This window comes from Rhinoderma darwinii, chromosome 8 (assembly GCF_050947455.1).
Source record: "Rhinoderma darwinii isolate aRhiDar2 chromosome 8, aRhiDar2.hap1, whole genome shotgun sequence".
NCBI lineage: Eukaryota > Metazoa > Chordata > Amphibia > Anura > Rhinodermatidae > Rhinoderma > Rhinoderma darwinii.
The window spans coordinates 15,155,702-15,174,625 of record NC_134694.1 but is presented as its reverse complement, the minus strand read 5'-3'; the positions used below and the strand labels follow the sequence as shown (position 1 = coordinate 15,174,625).

General features: G+C 41.8%; 1 protein-coding gene and 1 long non-coding RNA gene across 4 annotated transcripts in view; one reads left to right on the top strand and one right to left on the bottom strand.

The window, feature by feature from the left end:
• The first annotated feature begins 1,509 nt into the window (after positions 1 to 1,509).
• AK1 (adenylate kinase 1) overlaps positions 1,510 to 18,924 on the top strand; it is a 36,552-nt gene continuing 19,137 nt past the window's right edge. Inside the window, exons 1-8 of one of the 2 annotated variants that reach the window (XM_075835253.1) lie at positions 1,510 to 1,716; positions 3,519 to 3,696; positions 3,911 to 4,066; positions 4,912 to 5,084; positions 8,298 to 8,411; positions 8,515 to 8,706; positions 9,797 to 9,887; positions 9,992 to 10,068. In XM_075835253.1, coding sequence (XP_075691368.1) covers positions 1,657 to 1,716; positions 3,519 to 3,696; positions 3,911 to 4,066; positions 4,912 to 5,084; positions 8,298 to 8,411; positions 8,515 to 8,706; positions 9,797 to 9,887; positions 9,992 to 10,068 — 1,041 coding nt within the window. In that variant the 5' untranslated portion in view covers positions 1,510 to 1,656. Of the gene's footprint in view, positions 1,717 to 3,518; positions 3,697 to 3,910; positions 4,067 to 4,911; positions 5,085 to 8,297; positions 8,412 to 8,514; positions 8,707 to 9,796; positions 9,888 to 9,991; positions 10,069 to 16,194; positions 16,284 to 18,924 lie in introns of those variants that run through there. The other variant, XM_075835255.1, reaches the window with a different exon arrangement.
• LOC142659286 (uncharacterized) overlaps positions 8,268 to 18,924 on the bottom strand; it is a 47,275-nt gene continuing 36,618 nt past the window's right edge. For both annotated transcript variants that reach the window (XR_012850298.1, XR_012850299.1), the window contains exon 3: positions 8,268 to 10,033. This is a non-coding gene — a long non-coding RNA (uncharacterized LOC142659286). The remainder of the gene's footprint in view (positions 10,034 to 18,924) is intronic.

The window sequence follows — 18,924 nt, the reverse complement described above, 5'->3', positions numbered from 1 at the left end:
CATAGTGGCAATATGGTAGAAGCCGTAGTTCACGACGCTCCCTACATTGTGCTGATGCCTGAAATAAGAGCACAGTGTAAGTGAATGGAGCTGGTGGGCATTGCTGGTGCCCGTTCCATTTAGAAGTAGATGTGGCTGGTTGTGATGATAAGCAATGGCTCAAACATATTCAGCCTGCTGCCTAGCAAACGCTGAGATGAAGAAATTATTCATCGCATCTGAAGGATTCTCTAAAGAACATTTACTCTTCACAACATTCTAAGGTTTATGCTTAAATTCAGCAATGTGCAGTAGAATGGACATAAAGCAAGGACTGCACAGGGCTCTATTATATTTCCTCTGCACCAGAATCCGTTGCGGACATGCCATATGTGCATCCTGTGCAGCACAGGGGGCTCAGTAGGTAAGGGGGCTCATTGCCACATTAAAAGCAGATAGCAGCTTCCTAGAATCTATATGAGTCCATGTAAGGGAATGAGATAATGAATTTCATAACAGACAATTAGTAGTAAATAGTTAGAGACATAAGGGGGTGCTCTATTATGAGCTATTAGTGAGCAAGGCGCCCACTTAATGTTCTTTCACAGGGGCCCATTGTTGTCTCTACCCACCCCTGACCGGAAGGTTTACCTCTCATCATCTGCTCTGCCGCCTGCTGCTTATTATACACATAATAGAGAAAACATCAGTATGTAGGGTATTCATGACGTTAAAATACGGTGTAACCTTCTACCCCGCACTCATTGCTTGTATTCAATATGCACTTCATACTTACATATATGGAGCGAGAGCTATATACACAGTGACACATTGTAAGAGATAGATAGATAGATAGATAGATAGATAGATAGATAGATAGATAGATAGATAGATAGATAGATAGATAGATAGATAGATATAAGATAGATAGATAGATAGAGAGAGAGAGAGAGAGAGAGAGAGATAGATAGATAGCTATAAGATAGATATAAGATAGATAGATATAAGATAGATAGATAGATAGATAGATAGATAGATAGATAGATAGATAGATAGATAGATAGATAGATAGATAGATAGAGAGCTATAAGATAGATAGATAGATAGATAGATAGATAGATAGATAGATAGATAGATAGAGATAGATAGATAGCTATAAGATAGCTAGATAGATAGATAGATAGATAGATAGATAGATAGATAGATAGATAGATAGATAGATAGATAGATAGATAGATAGAGAGCTATAAGATAGATAGATGATAGATAGATAGATAGATAGATAGATAGATAGATAGATAAATATCATTAGTAATGTTCCACAGCTCACTGCCTCTATTTGCTTTGTGACTGCTGGTAACTGTATAAGTGCCGCATACAGCATGTAGTGGATGGGTGTCTTCCCTGCAGTATGTAGCTGGTATTCTTGGGGTAGTAGGGGGTGCTGTTTTAGGTTAGTAGGGTCTAGGATGCCCCTCAGTATCGGCCGTGCTAGGGGTGGGTGGGTTTCTGAAGAGCTGGGTGTGCAGTTTGGCACTTACAGGCAGCTCAGGAGGAGGCGGCAGAGAACGAGAGACCGAAGCCCAGAGATGAGGAGGCGGCAGAGGGGATAACACTAAGCTGGAGGAGAGGTGGCTGCGGGCTGGGGACTGAGGGAGAGGTGTTAGCTGCTGCACCATGAGCACATCAGAGGCCAAGGACTACCTGCAAGATAGACATATCCCCAGGCTCTTTGAGGTATGTGTATGCCCAGACCTCCCTGAATACCGTGTGCCTGTCAATCACTGCCCAGGGTGACAGGTCATATTACATGACATTGTATCAGGTTACTTTATATAGTATATTACATTATATCATTACCTCCCTTGCTACATATTACATGTCCACTCAGTGCAGCTGGATTATAATCCTGCAGCCGCTCTCTATCCTACAATACAGCATAATGTTTATTGGAGCGGATTCTTTAGTATTTTGTTTGTCTTTATATCGTCTCTTTGATCAGGACATTATAATGCATTGTGCAGAGTTGTGTATGTATCATGAACATGTGGCATAGTATATAATACAAATCGATTTTACTATATTGTACAGTTTTTTCATTGCATAATACACATTTTATTTAGAGATAATATATCAGAGGAAAGAGACAAGATTCGTCTACTTTGTATGTGTCATTTAGGTGCATGTTAAAATGTGCCAGTAAATTTGCATCAATCTCTCAGCCCAGAAGTTTCATTGCAGTGATTCCGAACCTTCTTACAATTGGGAAACCCCTTAAAATGTTTACAGTTTTGGGGAACCCCTACTTATATTTCTACCATAAAAAATGTTAGCTTAGGATCAGGTAAAATGCTATAATTCTATGTTCTTGCTGGGATTTGTTGCCTTCCCCCATTCTATCCCTACTGTAAAAGTGACAGCTCATGCAGCTGCCGTCTTCTATGGAACCCCTGTCCAGGTTCCAAGGATTTCCAGGGAACCATCATTGGGAAACCCTGACCTAGAGTGTACCGCAGCCATGGTCTACAAAGGGATTTTTTTTTCTCTTTCTCTCAGGTGATAAACCGAATTGTCCCTACCTGCAGCAATAACGTGGGAAAATGGTTGTCAGACCTCAACCCTGCTCTTATATTTGTTGCCTACTTTCTATTTAGGTTCTGCAGGATATTGCACTTTCATTAGAACTCTTCTCAACTCTGAAAAGTCTAGTTATTAGACTTCGTTCACATCTGCGTCGTGGTTCCGTTCATGGGTTCCGTCAGACCTTTCCGTCGGGGGAACCCATGAAATGAAACCAAACAGAAACCACAGCTTTCCGTTTGCATTACCAATGATTTCAATGGTAACGCTTCCGTTGCTTATGTTTCCCATTTGTCTCCATTCCATAAAAGATTTCCCTTTTTTTTTTTTTTTTTTTGTGGACTCAACAGGGTAGTCAACTACGCTATTGATTCCGCCAAGAAAACGGAAACCTTAGGGAACGGAGACAAACGAAAACCATTAGCAATGGAAGCGTTACCATTGAAATCAATGGTAATGCAAACGGAAAGCTATGGTTTAAGTTCATGGGTTCCCTTGATGGAAAGATCTGACGGAACCCATGAACGGAACCACGATGCAGATGTGAATGAAGCCTTAAACTGGAAGTGGCTGAGAGCAGGTCTGCCTGACAATCATTTCCCCACGCAGTTAAATAAAACTACCAGGAGGAGAGAGATTATCGCAAATACCCCCTGAAACTTGTAGCTCTCAATGCTCTATGGGCTTTGGTGTTTTTTTTTAGTCACTAAACTAATAAAGCATTTATAGTGCTGTAACTTTGTAATATAGTTTCTGCCTAAATTCAGACACCTAGATTTAGTTAACCGGCCTGAGGTAGGAGTTATAAGGACGCTTTTACTTGTCTAGGTTCCTTTTTCCTATTTTCATCGGTATGGATGAGCTCTATATGTATGGGTGAGTATGTAAAGAGGTGCAGCATCTGCACGAAAGTCATTAATCGCGTTTCCTTCAATAGTTTATTTCACCTTTTCTACTAGAGTCTGCTGACAGGCCTCATGTATTACCGTCCAGAGGACCCCATTAATTACCTAGAACTGTGTCTACAAAGGGTTCGAGATTTAGGGGGACCCGAGAAGGTGCAGTGGGACACATTTCTGAGTCGGAATTTGCCTCCTATTAATGGAAATCAGGGAAAGAAGAGCACACAAAAGTCAGGTAAGTATAAGACCGCATTCACACATTGCATTTTATTGTTTTTTATAATATTTTATAACATGTAAATAGATATTTTTTGTTTAGAAACCAAAAGATATAATGGGTTTATACATTTATTAACAGTGAGAGCAAGACCTAACCATAATCTATTTTTATGCTCTATTCTTTATGTTCTTCTTCATTGTTGTTGCTAAATCTTATTTTCTCCTTCTAGAGGGGCCGCATATGCGTCGCTATGAGCGTCTGCCTCCTATCCAGTCCCAGTTTTCAATTGACAGTGACTCAGACATGACAGAATCTTCAGGGCTTATTCAAGAATACGACGTCTTTGACCCCAATAGAGCGCGACCTAAAATCATCTTCGTCATTGGTGAGAACTGATGCCTTAAATGCCAGAAGGTGCTAATGCACTGAATGACACCCCCCCCTCAAACTCTCATATCGGTGGCTTTCGCTATGTGTAATGTAGTGAGACACTCTCCGCTGATTCACATGGCTGTATCCATGGTACCATTCTTGCTGCATAGGATGGGGCAACAAGATCCATCATGGCCAGTCAGCAAAGGTCTCTTGCGGCTTCCGAAACTCACATTTGGCGTGTAATAGCACTTACTGGCTTGTTTCTATTAGGATATCTATGCTGGAAATGTCAGACTAACGCTGCATGTACACGACCGTGTGCGCCGTCCGAGTCCCATCAGTGATCCGAGGAAAGAGAGGACATGTCCTATCTTTCCTCGGATCGGAGACTCGGACCATTTTTCACGGACCCGATTCACCCGCTAAAGTGAATGGGTCCGTGAAGACTATCAGGGGCCACTCGGATGCCATAAAAAACGGCCCGAGTGGCACAACGGTAATGTGCAAGAGACCTAAAACTTTGGTTGGGTTTTGTGAGTTCGGGTAACTCTTATTTAATAATCAAAGGGGCCGCAGAGCCCTCTATGGCACATAAACCTCTTGAATATTAAAGCAGTTAGGAATCTCGGACACACTGCTCGAGTCCTGTGTTAAGATTACGAGTGACGGATGGAAATCTACAAGAAGTGGTACAAGGGTCTCAAATCTGTGACACTTTCTTGTAATGGCGAGTTATTCGAATCAATGGAGCTCTAGCGAGTTGGGGAAATCCTCTTTAATGGTTATTTTGCTTCTGCTGTTGATTCATTTTTCTAAGCAGGTTGTACGGTTTTATTTCCATTTCTAATATTCTAGGTGGTCCGGGCAGTGGTAAGGGGACTCAAAGCACAAAGATGGCTTCCCATTTTGGTTTTATCTGTATTTCCGTTGGAGAGATCTTACGCAAACAGCTAATTCATCATGCCAGCAGCGATCGCAAGTGGGAATTGATTGCCCAGATTATCTCTAAAGGGGAACTTGCTCCTCCGGTACGTTAGATTTATGATTTTGGACTGCTTCTCCTGTGGTTAGGATGTGTTGGTTTTTCACCATGAGGTCCTACATTTGGGTTAATAATACTGGCACACAGACCAACTCTCACATTTTAGCCCCCTGGACCATCACAATGCTCCACGGCTAAACACATGCAGTACAGATAACATTAACAATGCTTTGTAGTCTTCGACCTCATTGACCCAGACATTTGCCGAACATTTTTGCTGGATTTTTTATGTAAAGAAACAGCTCTAAGAAATCACTTTTTGTAGAAAAACGTGTGCGTTACTGCATGTGAAATAAGCCCACATATTGGTGCATTCATTTTTTTTACCTCTTTCCATGGAAAGTCAATTCAAAGGAAAAACTCCACACACTTAGATTATGTTACGCTTTCATCAGATGCTGTAATATTGCCCAAAACACCCCAAAAACAATCCAACCAATCGTTTCCCCTGCAACAGCCACCACATGGGAAATTTAGCATTACATCAATGGGCGATCATTTAACACAAAGACAATTTTGCCAGAGCCGTAGTGACTATGACTTAGCGTCTCTCTGCTCCCTGAGAGGGGCACCCCCTCCACGACGTCCATATGACCTTAGGCTGGATTCACACGAGCATATTACGTCCGTAATGGACGGAACGTATTTCGGCCGCTGATCCCGGACCAAAAACACTGCAGGGAGCCGGGCTCCTAGCATCATAGTTATGTACGACGCTAGGAGTCCCTGCTTCTCTGCAGGACAACTGTCCTGTACTGTAATCATGTTTTCACTACAGTGGGGCACACAGTCTATTATCCCTGCCCATTTACACTGGCCAATGATCAGGCAAACGAGCGTTCATATGAAGGCTCGTTGCCGATAATTATCCTGTGTAATCAGGGCAACGATCAGGCGATGAACGAGCAAACGCTAGTTCATCGACTGATCGTATTGTTTATGCAGCACAAAATATCGTAAATCGGCAGCACATCTCTCTGTGTAAACAGGGAGACGTGCTGCCGACACAATGGAAATGTATGGCGACGAACGGTCGTAATAACAATCGCTCTCCCCCATACATTACTGATCATTGCTCGGCACGAAAGGAGCAAACAAGCGCCAACCAATGAGCTGTCTCGTTAATTGGCGCTCGTTTTCACGGCCCATGTGAAAGGACCCTTATGCACACACACAACAGCCAATAATATAGAAAGCCAATGAACCTATCAGTCTGGAGAAAACCCCAGAGGAATCGCACGCGAACAGCAGGAGAACATACAAACTCCATTCAGATGTAGTACATATTTGGTCATGTATGGACGGACCATAAACCAACACTGCCCTCTGTATATGCTTCCCCCTAGATCTGGGTATGAATTTGGCAACATACACCAATGAGCACACTCTTTTATGAACTATATTTATATAAAACCATCCCATCCCTTTAAATTACATTTGTGCTGAGTGCATTATAATTGTGGTTCTGAATTGAAACGTGTGCAATGTTTTTCACGCTATTCAGCTGGTATTATACATTTCTATTCAATTCATGTAAGCTTGTCGTAATGGCGTAGCCATTGTTCATAATGTCACAAAAGACACAAAGCGACTTTCACGCCTTCCTGCTGCATTGTAATTGGTTGTTAATTTTCTAGTAAAACTGTCACAACGTCATAGTACAGGGACATAAAAAGCGAGGACGACGGATCACATTATGCAATGGGACCTAGGCATGGAGGGGGGGGGGGGGTTCTTCCAGATGGCAGCGACTTCTGGTCCTAACTCCACTGATGTAACCATCTGATGGGTTTTACTGACAAGTCACCCCAATGGGCATAGGTGGAATAACAAGGGAGTCTATTAATGTGGTGGAGAGGACTGAGGCACACAGCTGGCTATCACTAGGAATGAAAGTGAATTACGTCAAGGGCCATTTAAGAGCTTTCAAAGTGTCAGTTCTAATAAATATGATCCAATTCCACTAGGTTGCGGTAAAAGCCGGTCGTTTGTTTGCGGTCTGGGCCATTAATTTATTCATTCTCATAAAGCTAATTGTTTTAAATAATACATTTATGGATTCTAAATTTATGCTTTGAAATTGAGTTTTTCATAGTCTGCAAAATGGCAAATATTACATATAAAGCCATTTTCTGGCATATTTTATTAAGTAATTACATGGTTTACCCCCTCCAAATATTATCATTTGGAAAATGGTACATTCCGGATTCTAAATGCACTTCCGTTACCATCCAAAATCCACTCAAGGGGCTCTGTTGCCCTGTGTAATGCCAGTTTAACAGCTGAGCTTTAATAAATGCTTAATGCTGGGTTACTTGGTAGCACTGCAGAAAAAGAAAAAGGTGTTACACTCCCCCTGCTGGCATGTAGAAGTCATTGCAACATGGTGCTAACTAAGATAAATGTGTTTAGGAGGGATAAAGGGTTTGTGCCAGGGACAATATAATCTGTCATCAGACAGACATATTTAAATCAGAGCATCTATAATGTGCCCTACTACTAGCAGTAACCTAGTGGGCGCTGTTGCAGGTATTGAACAGACCCCCAACTCCCAAACGGAAGCACGAACTGCATGTTAAGCAGCATGTCAGTTCGGAGGGATCACATGACGCCTTTAGCGGAAGAGGGACCCTAAGGAGACCCACGGCCTGATGTGGGCTGTGTAATCGAGCGCTGATCGTTGATTGACGCTCGTTTTTTCCTTTCACAAGGAGCTATGTTTGGGGACTATCGCTTGTTACTCCGATCCCTCGTCCCCATACATTTATATCATGTCGGCATGTCTCCCTGTTTACATGGTAATATTTTCAGCGGCATAAACGACACGATCATCCGATGAATGAGCGTTTGCCCGTTAATTGGCAGGGATAGCACTTGTTCTATAATTTGTGGAACGGAACACGGATGTGTGCATGGCCCCTTAGAAATGAATGGGTCAGTGTGCCAGCCGCAATTCTCTGCAGTTCTGGATTTCTATTCACGGATCAGAAACTTAGGATGAAAAGTGCTATTGATCCCTGCTTGAAAAATGACTGCTCTGCCTGTGTAAGTGTCATTGGCAAGTCTATATCTGGCATTACTTTCATGAAGCAGAAGACTCAGGATGAGCATAGCTATAGTCCCACCAAGATAGGAGAGAGAGCTGCAGTGCATAGAATTAGAACGCAGATTTATTTTGTACTTTATTTTTATTATTCAGGAAACTACAATCGAGGAGCTGAAACAGCAATTTATCAACCATCAAGACGCCACTGGCTTTGTAGTTGATGGGTTTCCGAGGGACATTGGACAGGCATTTACCTTTGAGGAACAGGTGTGGATTGAGTAACTCTGCAGCCCGGGCATACAGTACATGATGTCAGATTGTTTGAGATCCAAACATTACAGCACCTGTAACAAGTCTGTGTTGCCTGCAGATTGGTACTCCAGACCTGGTGATCTTCTTGTCGTGTTCAACCCAGCGCCTGCGGCAGCGATTGGAAAGACGTTCAGCAGAACATGGACGACCGGATGATAATGTTCACGCCATTGACCGAAGACTGGAGACATTTAAACAGAACCTTCCCCTGATTGTCAAGTATTACCAAGACAAAGGGCTCGTAGCCAGAGTGAGTGCACTTATTCTGCACTATTAGGCTATGTTCACACACTAAACTAAAAACGGCTGTAACATACGGAGCGGTTTTCAAGGGAAAACAGCCTCTGATTTTCAGACGTTTTTTACGCATCATGCGTTTTTTGATGCATTTTTTACAGATGTTTTCGGAGCGGTTTTCTATTGAGACAATGAAAAACGGCTCCAAAAACGGCTCAAGAATTGACATGCACTTCTTTTTTACGGGGAGTTTTTTACACACCGTTTTTAAAAACGGCCACGTAAAAAAACGTCCTGTGGGAACGGAACGCCGTTTTCCCATTGAAATCAATGGGCAGATGTTTGGAGGCATTCAGGCATTTCGGGGCAAAAAACGGCTGAAAATAAGCCGTGTGAACATACCCTCACTACTAAATGTAGATATATGTGACAGTTAAAAGGGTAGTTTACTTGGTCTCTTCTGTCATTATAGTACTACCTGATTGTCCTATACAGGTATGAAATAAGGGATTGTATTCTCCAAAACAGCGCCACTCTTGTCCACAGGCTGTGTCTGGTATTGCAGTTCAACCACATTCACTTGAATTTGGGTGAGCTGCAGTACCAGACAAAGCCGCTAGGGCAAGAGTGGCGCCATTTCTGGAAAATCTAAAATGATATAATTAAAAACGTATTCATATTCGCCTATGGATATAGAGAACGTATCCTAGGACATGCAGGTGTTTTAACATCTGCAGTTCAATGGAAGACGAACAAAAGAGTTGTGATCCTATGACATAATAAAGTCTATAACAAGAATGCCCCCTACTGGACATCTTTCACAATACACATAGCATAACTAGCAAGAATATGGATTCCCCCGTTCCACGTTTTGCCGTTTGGATCTATCTTTCATTAGAACTTTTATTAGATCTATCTTTTATCAGATTACATTTGTCAAATCAGTTTAACATGTTTCAGATTCCCTTTTGATGTACTGCAAAATTAATTGACTCATTTTGTCCCGTGGGATTGAACTACATACAATACAGCGTATACCTTCATTAAAGATACAGCTCTGTACATATCCATCCTCCAGCCGCTAATCATGTTTTTTTCAACAGTTTGATGCCGACAGAGAGGAAAATTGTATATTTGAGGACATCTGCTGCGCTGTGAAGGGTCTCCTCTTCCCTGACGGCTTGGGAGTGGAAGGTGAGTGTGATGCAGATTTGATATTTTCCATTACTCACCATTTTCCTTCTTCAATTGCTTCCTTATTTTTCTATTCTCTTTGTGATTCTTTTCTTGTTGTGAAGAATTCTGCCCGCATAGTTTCCGTGCTTCGCTTCCTGATGAGCCTGCGCAACCCAGGGAAGTGGAATGGAAAGAGCAGGTGAGTGCAGAAGATGATGTATACAAGTCGGTATATACAGTATAGCAGCATTTAACATATAGCTTGCTGCTGAGTGACATACGAGGCTGTAATAATGGTACACATATTGCATCGCATAACATCCTTTGTAATAGTAAAATGGATAGACATGACAATAGAATTAGAAGGTTGGGTTGATTGACTTATTTCTGATTTAACTTTTTAACAGTAATTGAAAAGTTCCACCATTATATTTGCTCATGAAGGCATCCTATGCTCCATACAAATTAAACGGTAAATTCTTTATGGTCTATTCCAAATATATTTTGCTGGTTTGAGGTCATCAATATAAGTTTTACATCTCAGGAGCATATAGATACAGAACATTTAGCACCTGAGACCCCTTCTGCACCTTGCCGTAATAGTACATCAAGGGCCTCAGGTAGTTGAGGAATCTCGATGTACTATTACATTAAGTTACTGCCACTGTGCCCACGAGAGGATGGCTACAATACCAGCAGCACACCCGCTGCAACAGCCAGGATTGGAGAAAAGTGGGCGAGGGCTCCTTCTGCAGCCAATTGCCTTAGGGTCCTATTACACATACCGATATGGGCCATGAAAACGAGAGCCGATCAATAAAACAGCTCATTGATCGGCGCTCATTGACTGCTTACATACAGAGACGAGCGATCGTTACTATGATTGTTCGTCCCCATACATTTCTATCATGTCGGCATTACATCTCCCTGTTTACACAGGGAGACGAGCTATCGACGATATTATTTTCTGCTGCATAAACGATTCGATCAGCCGATGATCGAGCGTTGGCTCGTTCATCGGCTAATCATTGCCCTGTTTATACGGGGCAATGATCAGGAACGAGCGTTTATATGAATGCTCGTTCACCCAATCATTGGCTCCTGTAAAAGGGCCTTACAGTCAGATGCAAGACTGTGAGAAGGAGAGAATGGAAGTGGATGATCTCCTATATGTATTTTTCACAGCTTATATTGCAATATGATTAACAATCACATCACGCTCCAAGGGACTTCGGCTACTTGTTTTATGTGTAATCATAAACAATTGTATCCTGTGTGTCCTATCTGGTATGCGTAATGCACATTTATATTTTCAAGTTGCCATGATCTATGGATACACATTACGCTCAGATGCGACCCTGTTAATGACCTTGTCCTTGAGCACTCACTTCAATGTGTGAAGAAAACGAAGGCATCTTGAGTGTACAGAGAAGTGTAAAGGCGGAGGGTCTTTGCAGCTCTTCATCACACCTGGGGGAATGAATCTTTTCAGCCTAGCAGGGTCATTTCCGTACTTTCAGAAATAGTTTTTTTCCGTGGCATTGAATAACTTTGAACATTCATGAGCATTGAATCATTTCTACAGGTCAGGGGTAGCGATGCTTTCCTATTCAACACGTATATACCTAGTTTTGCATATTTTCCAGATTATCAGATATGATAGTATTTAGCCGAGTGATAAAAAGAAAGTTACATTCCCCAGTTACGCACCTTCTTCTGCTTGTCATGTAATTGCATTCTTGCCATATTATAGATTTTGTGTGTCTACATGGTTCCAGCTTTTTCTTGCTAACCTGCAATCCCATGAGTGCAGAATCAGACTACACACGGTTTCTTTGAAGTCTGTTACCATGGTACGATATTTTCAATCATGACCATTTGTAAAGTTACTTTGTTTTTTATTTTAGATACATTGTGGCAATGGGAACAATGTTGCAAAAGTGTACATATCCAGTAAGGGGCCCAAAGAAATAGAATAGTTGAATAATTTTTTGGTTGTGACCCCCACAACCCACTATTAACATGTACATTATGGGGACATTAGGGGAGGATGGACGAATTAATTGAACAAAATGTATTCTTCTATCCATGAAAGTGGACACAAACTCTGTTCTAAATGCAGAGCACTGGCAATTATAAGTCAGCTGATATCGCCAGGGGAAGTAGGCAAACACCGCAGGGGAAATGTAGTATTACATGATGCCCATTCAAAGATATTGGGGCAGATTTTCTATTGTTGCGCCAAATTTCTGACCTGTTGCACCCTATTTTAGTGAAAATTAATTTAGACGTATTTATTAATGATTTGTGAAAAATAATAACAGATGTTTGCACCTCTCTGGTCCCTTTCAAAAGAGGGCATGGCTTAGCAGTAATGGGGTGTGGCTTAAATTATACCGACATATGCCAAAATTTTGGCGCAAGAACCTGGCGGAAACTGGGCCAACCAAGAGGTGGTCTAAGGAAGAAGGAAGTGTCTAACATGTCTTGCAAAATGCGCCAAATTTATCATACGGCGTGCACCACTTTGTTAAATTTGGCGCATCTGCTGACTGCCTGGTCCAAGCTTACACTGTCTAAATATTAAGCAGCATTAGTAAATCTAGCCCAGTCTTTCTTGCGGTTCTGGACACGTGGAGACCATCCTCTATGACTTCCATGTAACCTAGTAGGACTGTCTTGGAGCAAATTTTTGGGTCTATGGCAGATCCTTTCATGCCGTTTTTTCCCTTTTACTTCAGCGAGAACTCCTATAACTGTGACTGAGTTTTGTGCTGTTATCGGACATCTAAATATATCAGAATAAGGTCACTGTAACGTGTCCACTTTCCTCCGTCTGTCCAATCCAATCGGCTTGGATAGATAGTATTGTATCTCCGGACATCAGATTATCTCACATATCAATGAATCATATTAATCTTGTTAATGATTATTTGAAAATCCATGTCCCTATCTGTCCGACCTGCTGAGTCCAATGCTGCAATGTGACCTAGCAGTTAACAGAAAATATAAGAGATTATTTAAATGGTTGTACGAGATTAGTAAATAGCACAACTCCTTCCATGTGGTGTCTGGTATTACAGTTCATCACATGAATGTTGTCGAGCTGCAATACCAGAAACAATTCACAGACTAGAGTGGCGCTGTTTGAGGAAGAAAGCAGCCATGTTTTTCTAACGTCACACAACCCCTTTACGTTGTGTATGTTAAGTCACACGGTTATTTTTTTAAATCCAAATTAACGTGCCTCTTTGCCAAATAGTAACCCTTCCATGTGCTTTTCTCGTAGTCTGTACAGCATTTCTCTTGTTAGTGAAGCAGTTTGTGCTCCAGAGCTGCTCATTCTACTTGGAAAGAGGAAGGTGTAACCATAGGCGGCCATTTTGGAAGCCATGGATAGCTGTCTTCAGTCACCCAGTCACTAAGTTAGTATATAAGTATACACAGGCAGTCTATTTCTCCATCCTCCCCCACACTACATGCTTGTCATTCCTGTGTTTGTTTCCTCTATAGTCACACTCCTGTGCTTTCTGTGCCTAGTACGTTAGTGTAGCGTTTACATGACAGTCCGCATGCATCCTGAGAACTCGTGCTATAAGTTCTTCCTCTCAGGGTTTGCATTCATTAAAATGGAGTAGACATTTCAACTATGAAATGTGATTATCTGGATATCCTTTAACACGAGCAGAGTCTCTGCCCGATAAATGAGCGGCGATCGACAATACAGCATGTTAATTGGTGCTCATTTGCTCCATTTAAGCATTGATCGAAACGTATGAGTACGAACGATCTGTAATACGATTATTCAACTCCATACATCTGCGTTTTGTCAGTCGTAGATACTCTGTTTACACGGGGAGATGTGCTGCCGACAAGAGACTATTTTTCAAGCCGCATAAAAGATCCAAACAACCAACAAACGAGCTAATTTATTGGCTGATCGCTGCCCTGTCTCCACAGGGCGATCAGCGGGAACGATCGTTTGCACAAACGCTCGCTCGATCATTGGCCCATGTAAAAAGGTCTTAAAACATAGGTCCTCAGAGCACTGTGAAATTAAAAAAGTTTTATCGTCCCGATAACCCGTGACTATATGCACTTTTTGGACTCGGCCCGTTTATTACATGAATGTCCATTTATTTGCTTGGCTGCTATGTAATATTACATTTACCCTGCACGTGAAATGTAGGGTAGATTTGAGCTTCTCCTAGTGATAGCAGCTCATCTCGCTCATGGAAAGAAAAAAGTCGATGACACATAACAAATATTTGATAAAACAATGTTTAGCCTACAAAGTTTTAAAACTACAGTGGCAAAATGTTGGAGGTCGGCAAAATGTTCACTGCCCGCTTCTAAGCTATCCTCATCTTCCTCTGCGAAATCCCCAGTGTGGTAGAACTAGTGGTGTGTCATCGGTATGTGGCACCAACACTTCTGCAGACTGGCATGTGACAACGTGAGCTAAGGAGATCTGAAGGGGTCACCTGCTTCCTTCTGCACCTGTTGCTAGACAGGAACCCAAAATATTCAGTGGCCGCCGAGCCAACAGACTGCGTGAAAAACATTTACTATGAGGACTGATTGAATATTTATTATGGCGGTCCCATGGTTGGGGTAGACAGGCTATTTTTGCTTTATACATACTGTGATTTTGTTGCTGATTTTTTGTGTTCCATCATTTTTTGTGTTCCAATTATTTCCATCATTGACAGTATTGATTTGTCTCCTTATGCCAATTGCACTCCTAGGGTCGTTCTTTATATAGGCACATGGCACAACTGGTTTGTCAGAATAAATAGTGGCTCCTATTTTAGCTTTGGTTCAGTTCTGAATAGGATTTTTTTTTTAAAAAAAAGGCAAGAGTGCTGTGTGCAAAAGATGTTCTGTAATGCTATGAAAACACAGGATGTATTACTGCATGGCTAGGGGGGATTTACCACTCAGGAGTCTGAAAAGCTAGGTGATAAACCATGTGGGAACTGGAACGGCAACCATCTTGGTGATTACCGTGGGCATAACTATAGCAGTAGCAAGGGCCAAGAGGTTGTGGGGGCCAAATCAGGTGCAAGAATATTGTTTTGTGAAGAATAACAATTTGGTGGCTTTTTGCTCTCTAACACTATTCGGGTTCTCTGATATATGACGCTATTATCTATACCTGCAAATATTGCTACTTATACTGCTTTTCCAGTTTTCTGTCACTAGGTGATGGGGGCCCATCTTATTTTGCTATGGGGCCCTATGAATTCTAGTTACGCTGTTAAGAACCTTTTGCACGCGCAAAACGCACACGCTTGTGTAAATCCGGCCTAAGGACCTATCCACAGAATAGCTCTTCAGTAGCTCCGGCTGTTGGAAGATATGCAGGGTCGGTGCTGGAAGCAGAAGACTCTGACCACTGTGTAGCGGAGGTGTTGCAGTACTGCAACCCTGCATCAGAGCCTTCTGCTTCCGGCACCTACCCCTGCATTTCTTCCAGCATATGAAGGCAGTCGGAGCAGCTGATGGTTGCAGGGTCCGGGTGTCGGACCCCCACAGATCATATACTGGTAACCTATCCGGTGGATAGGTCACCAGTATAAAAAAAATGACAAACTGGATAACCCCTTTAAATGGTAACTCCCTATAAGGGCATTTTCAGATGTGGTGGATTTGCTGTGGAATTCCACTGCGGAAAAGTGGAATTTTGTTTTCTATGGCTTTTTAGTTTTTCTTAGTGCAGGCATTGCAGACAAAAAAGGTGCGGAAGATAGCCGGTGGTGCAGAATTTACATTCTGCCATCATACTCCGTCTGTTGCGGGGAAGCAGCGGATTTTCACTGTGCAAAGTCTAAAAACCTGCGTGGAGTCCGCTGCAAAATCTGCCACGTCTAGATGAACCCTGACGTATGCGGATTTTGCAGCAGGTATGTTTTGCGTAATTGCCGTTAATTTGCAGCATTGCCAGCATTCGTCTCAGCCCTCTGAGAATTATTGGGAATCACTTTAGGTAAATAATAAGGGATACGTTCATGCGATTTCCTATAAATAAGGCGGCTCCAATTCAGAAAGTTAAATTTAATACGGAATAAGAGGACTTTGCGTATTATATATTTTTCCTGCATCCCCCGACTACCCAGAAGGGTTAACAGGTTGTTGAGAGTTTTACAGTATCTTCACTATTGGGCTTTTCTGTTCAGGATTTCTCTCCTCCTCTGTCTCCTCCCTGCGTTTGCTCATCTCACATTAATATGCAGGTCACATCTTTAGAGCCTGCTGTCCTTTACAGGACGTGATATGGTAAGAAATCCCAATCCCAGCATGCACCGCAGCACGCAGCTATATATAGTGGTAAAAATAGCCGGGGCAGCTGCTTGAAGACGCCAAGCGCTCTCATCCCTGGCCTTTGGGTTCCCCTTGCTTAGGCACGGACAGGTCAGTATTGCAGCAGCAGCTCCAGGGTCACACAGATTAACATGCCTGGATACAGATGACATTTCGATGTTCTTTAATAACCGGTTCCGTTGCATTAAATGGGAATTTTTCTCTAGTAACATTAGTAAAGTTAATGGTCGGTGCAGGTCTATCTGGACGTCTGGTCACTTGTACATTCAGATGACTTATCAGTAACCGCCACTTGTTGCTCATCCCTCTATAGGAATAGTATGTGAATGCGCTCGGACTGGTGATTTATGATGGTTTTCTTCCAGACGTGATAGTGACGCTTCTAGGTGTCCCAAGATGATTCCAAAAAATGATTGATTTTTGTTATAAGATGGGATTAGACATTCTGGGACAATCCCGGTTTGACACCATTTTTCTGCAAATCCGTTTGTGGGGATGACTGTTTTAGTGATTTTCTATCCTATGGCTTAGGCTGAGGCCATTCTATGTCTTCTGGATCATTACATCATGTGGGCTGGAAACTGTATCTGCCTGTAGAGATGTTAAACCCTGATTACAAGTTATTGGAGTTCAAGGAGGAGCACCTAAAAAAGTAATAACGGGTCCCCCTCCTGGTGCTAGTTTTCCATTATTTTAAGGCTCTGTTCACACACGGCAGAAATTTCTGCAACTGCAAAATCCATCTCATGTATCTGAATGGGGTTGTTTTTGCAGCATGTACACGGACTTCTGCAAGTATCATTCATATGAATGGGACAGTCACAGAAATTTCTTCAACAAATCTGCCATGTGTGAATTTACCCTTACACAATAACTGGTTTTAGTTGACATCTATCATTCCTTATAGATCCTAATAGAGCTATGATCTTATATGTTTGGCAAATGCATCATTATAAGAGGAGTATTAAGAAGTTAAAGGGGCTGCCTGGCATACAAACCCCATTTTTAAATACCCTATTAGGGAGTTCTAAGTCATTGGAGGGGGGGGGTCGCCTATTCAGGCCCCTTTAATTAGCCATGGGGGAGAGCGGCTAGAATCCTCTCCCTGGAGGATTGGCATGTTATATGGATTTCAATAGTCACTGTGTAATGCAGATTAAAGCTGGGGGTACCAACAACTTATTTTCGGGGGATCCTTCTAATAAAAAGGATTTTTTCTTTACCGTGCATTTCGGATAGTAACCTTTCGTGTGATTCTACATAAGATGACTGATCATAGAGATAAGCAGTGCAGACAATTGTCCTAATGATGAATTATCAGTTCATTGGTCTTATATTGGGTCACATAATGTCACCATTGTTGGTTCCATTAGTCACAATTAAAACGGATTTCCAATTGCAGCTGGAAAAGTTCACATGGAGAAGTTCCTCTGGACACTACGGTGTTGTTGTAAAATGAATGTAATTATTTTACTCATAGGCTGGTATAGTGTAAAACCTAATAAGAGGAGCAATAAGCAGGTCACAGACATGAGATAAAGATCAACCAAAAACGGACGATTTCAATAGTTTTTCCAAAATGTACCATTTTTGGCCAGTCACATAACAGCTGCAAGTTTTTCTCTCTTTTTTTTGTATGTTTGTATTACTAATTTTACTAAAAGTAATGATGGGCCAGGTGTCATATGGCGAGTTTAAATATCATATCTATGCCCAGCTGTATAGGGTGCACCATCCAGATGGCATCTTTCCTCGACTGTGTGTCCAAAGAGCATTTGGGCAGATGTACAATCATTCTTGGAAGCAGGAAGGCTAGATGCTCCCCCTGGTGGTGGATAAGAGAGCAGAGAGCAGTGCCTGTGTATTTCTATGAAGCCTAAGTGACTGAATAACTAAATAATAGCTTTATAGCTGCTTAAAGTTTTTGCTATAACTTACTATTAACAATAATGACTGGAATCGATCGTCACTGGCCTATGTTGCTAAAACAGTCGATTCCATAAACAATTATTATAATTGTTTTCACGACGATATTTGCAGCAGTGGAAACTATTTTACAGATGGAAACTCATTCCCATTGTGGCAGATATCTTGTAATGTACAACCCTTTAGCGGCCAGTGTTTTAGATGGTTTGGCGCAAAGGAATGTGCGTTTATCATCATAAATGGACGACATAGAGGTCAAAACCAGACGACACAGTGACAGAGCGAGAACAGTTGTGACACAGATAAGTTTTGTTCTTTTAGTAGTTTGACTTAATTTATTGCAAAGAATAAAAAAATTGCAAACGTTTTCAACATCTCCTCTGGGATAAACGGATATGCAAATAAGAGACAGATTCTGGAGCACAGACTTTTGGGAATGTAGATTATTTCAGTTTATGTAAATGATATTCCCTGAAGTCCGTTCTACAGAAGTGGTAGGAATTATGGGACTCACAGACACATGTTCAATCCTTGTCTTCATTAAAATTTTGCAATTCCACACAACCCATAAACAAGAATTGCGCTATTTCTGGAAGAAAGCAGCCATGTTTTTCTAATCTTATACAACCCCTTTAAAAGGAGTTGTCCAACAAAAATAAAAATGATTTATTATTTTTCTTTTCTGAAATGAATAAACTTTGCAATATACTTTCTTTTCCAGACCTGAAAGGGTCGCAGGTTTTCGGTCCCCGTCACCTGAATTCGGAAGTTTGGAGCGGCCGTTTTCTTGATGTATTGAACCAGG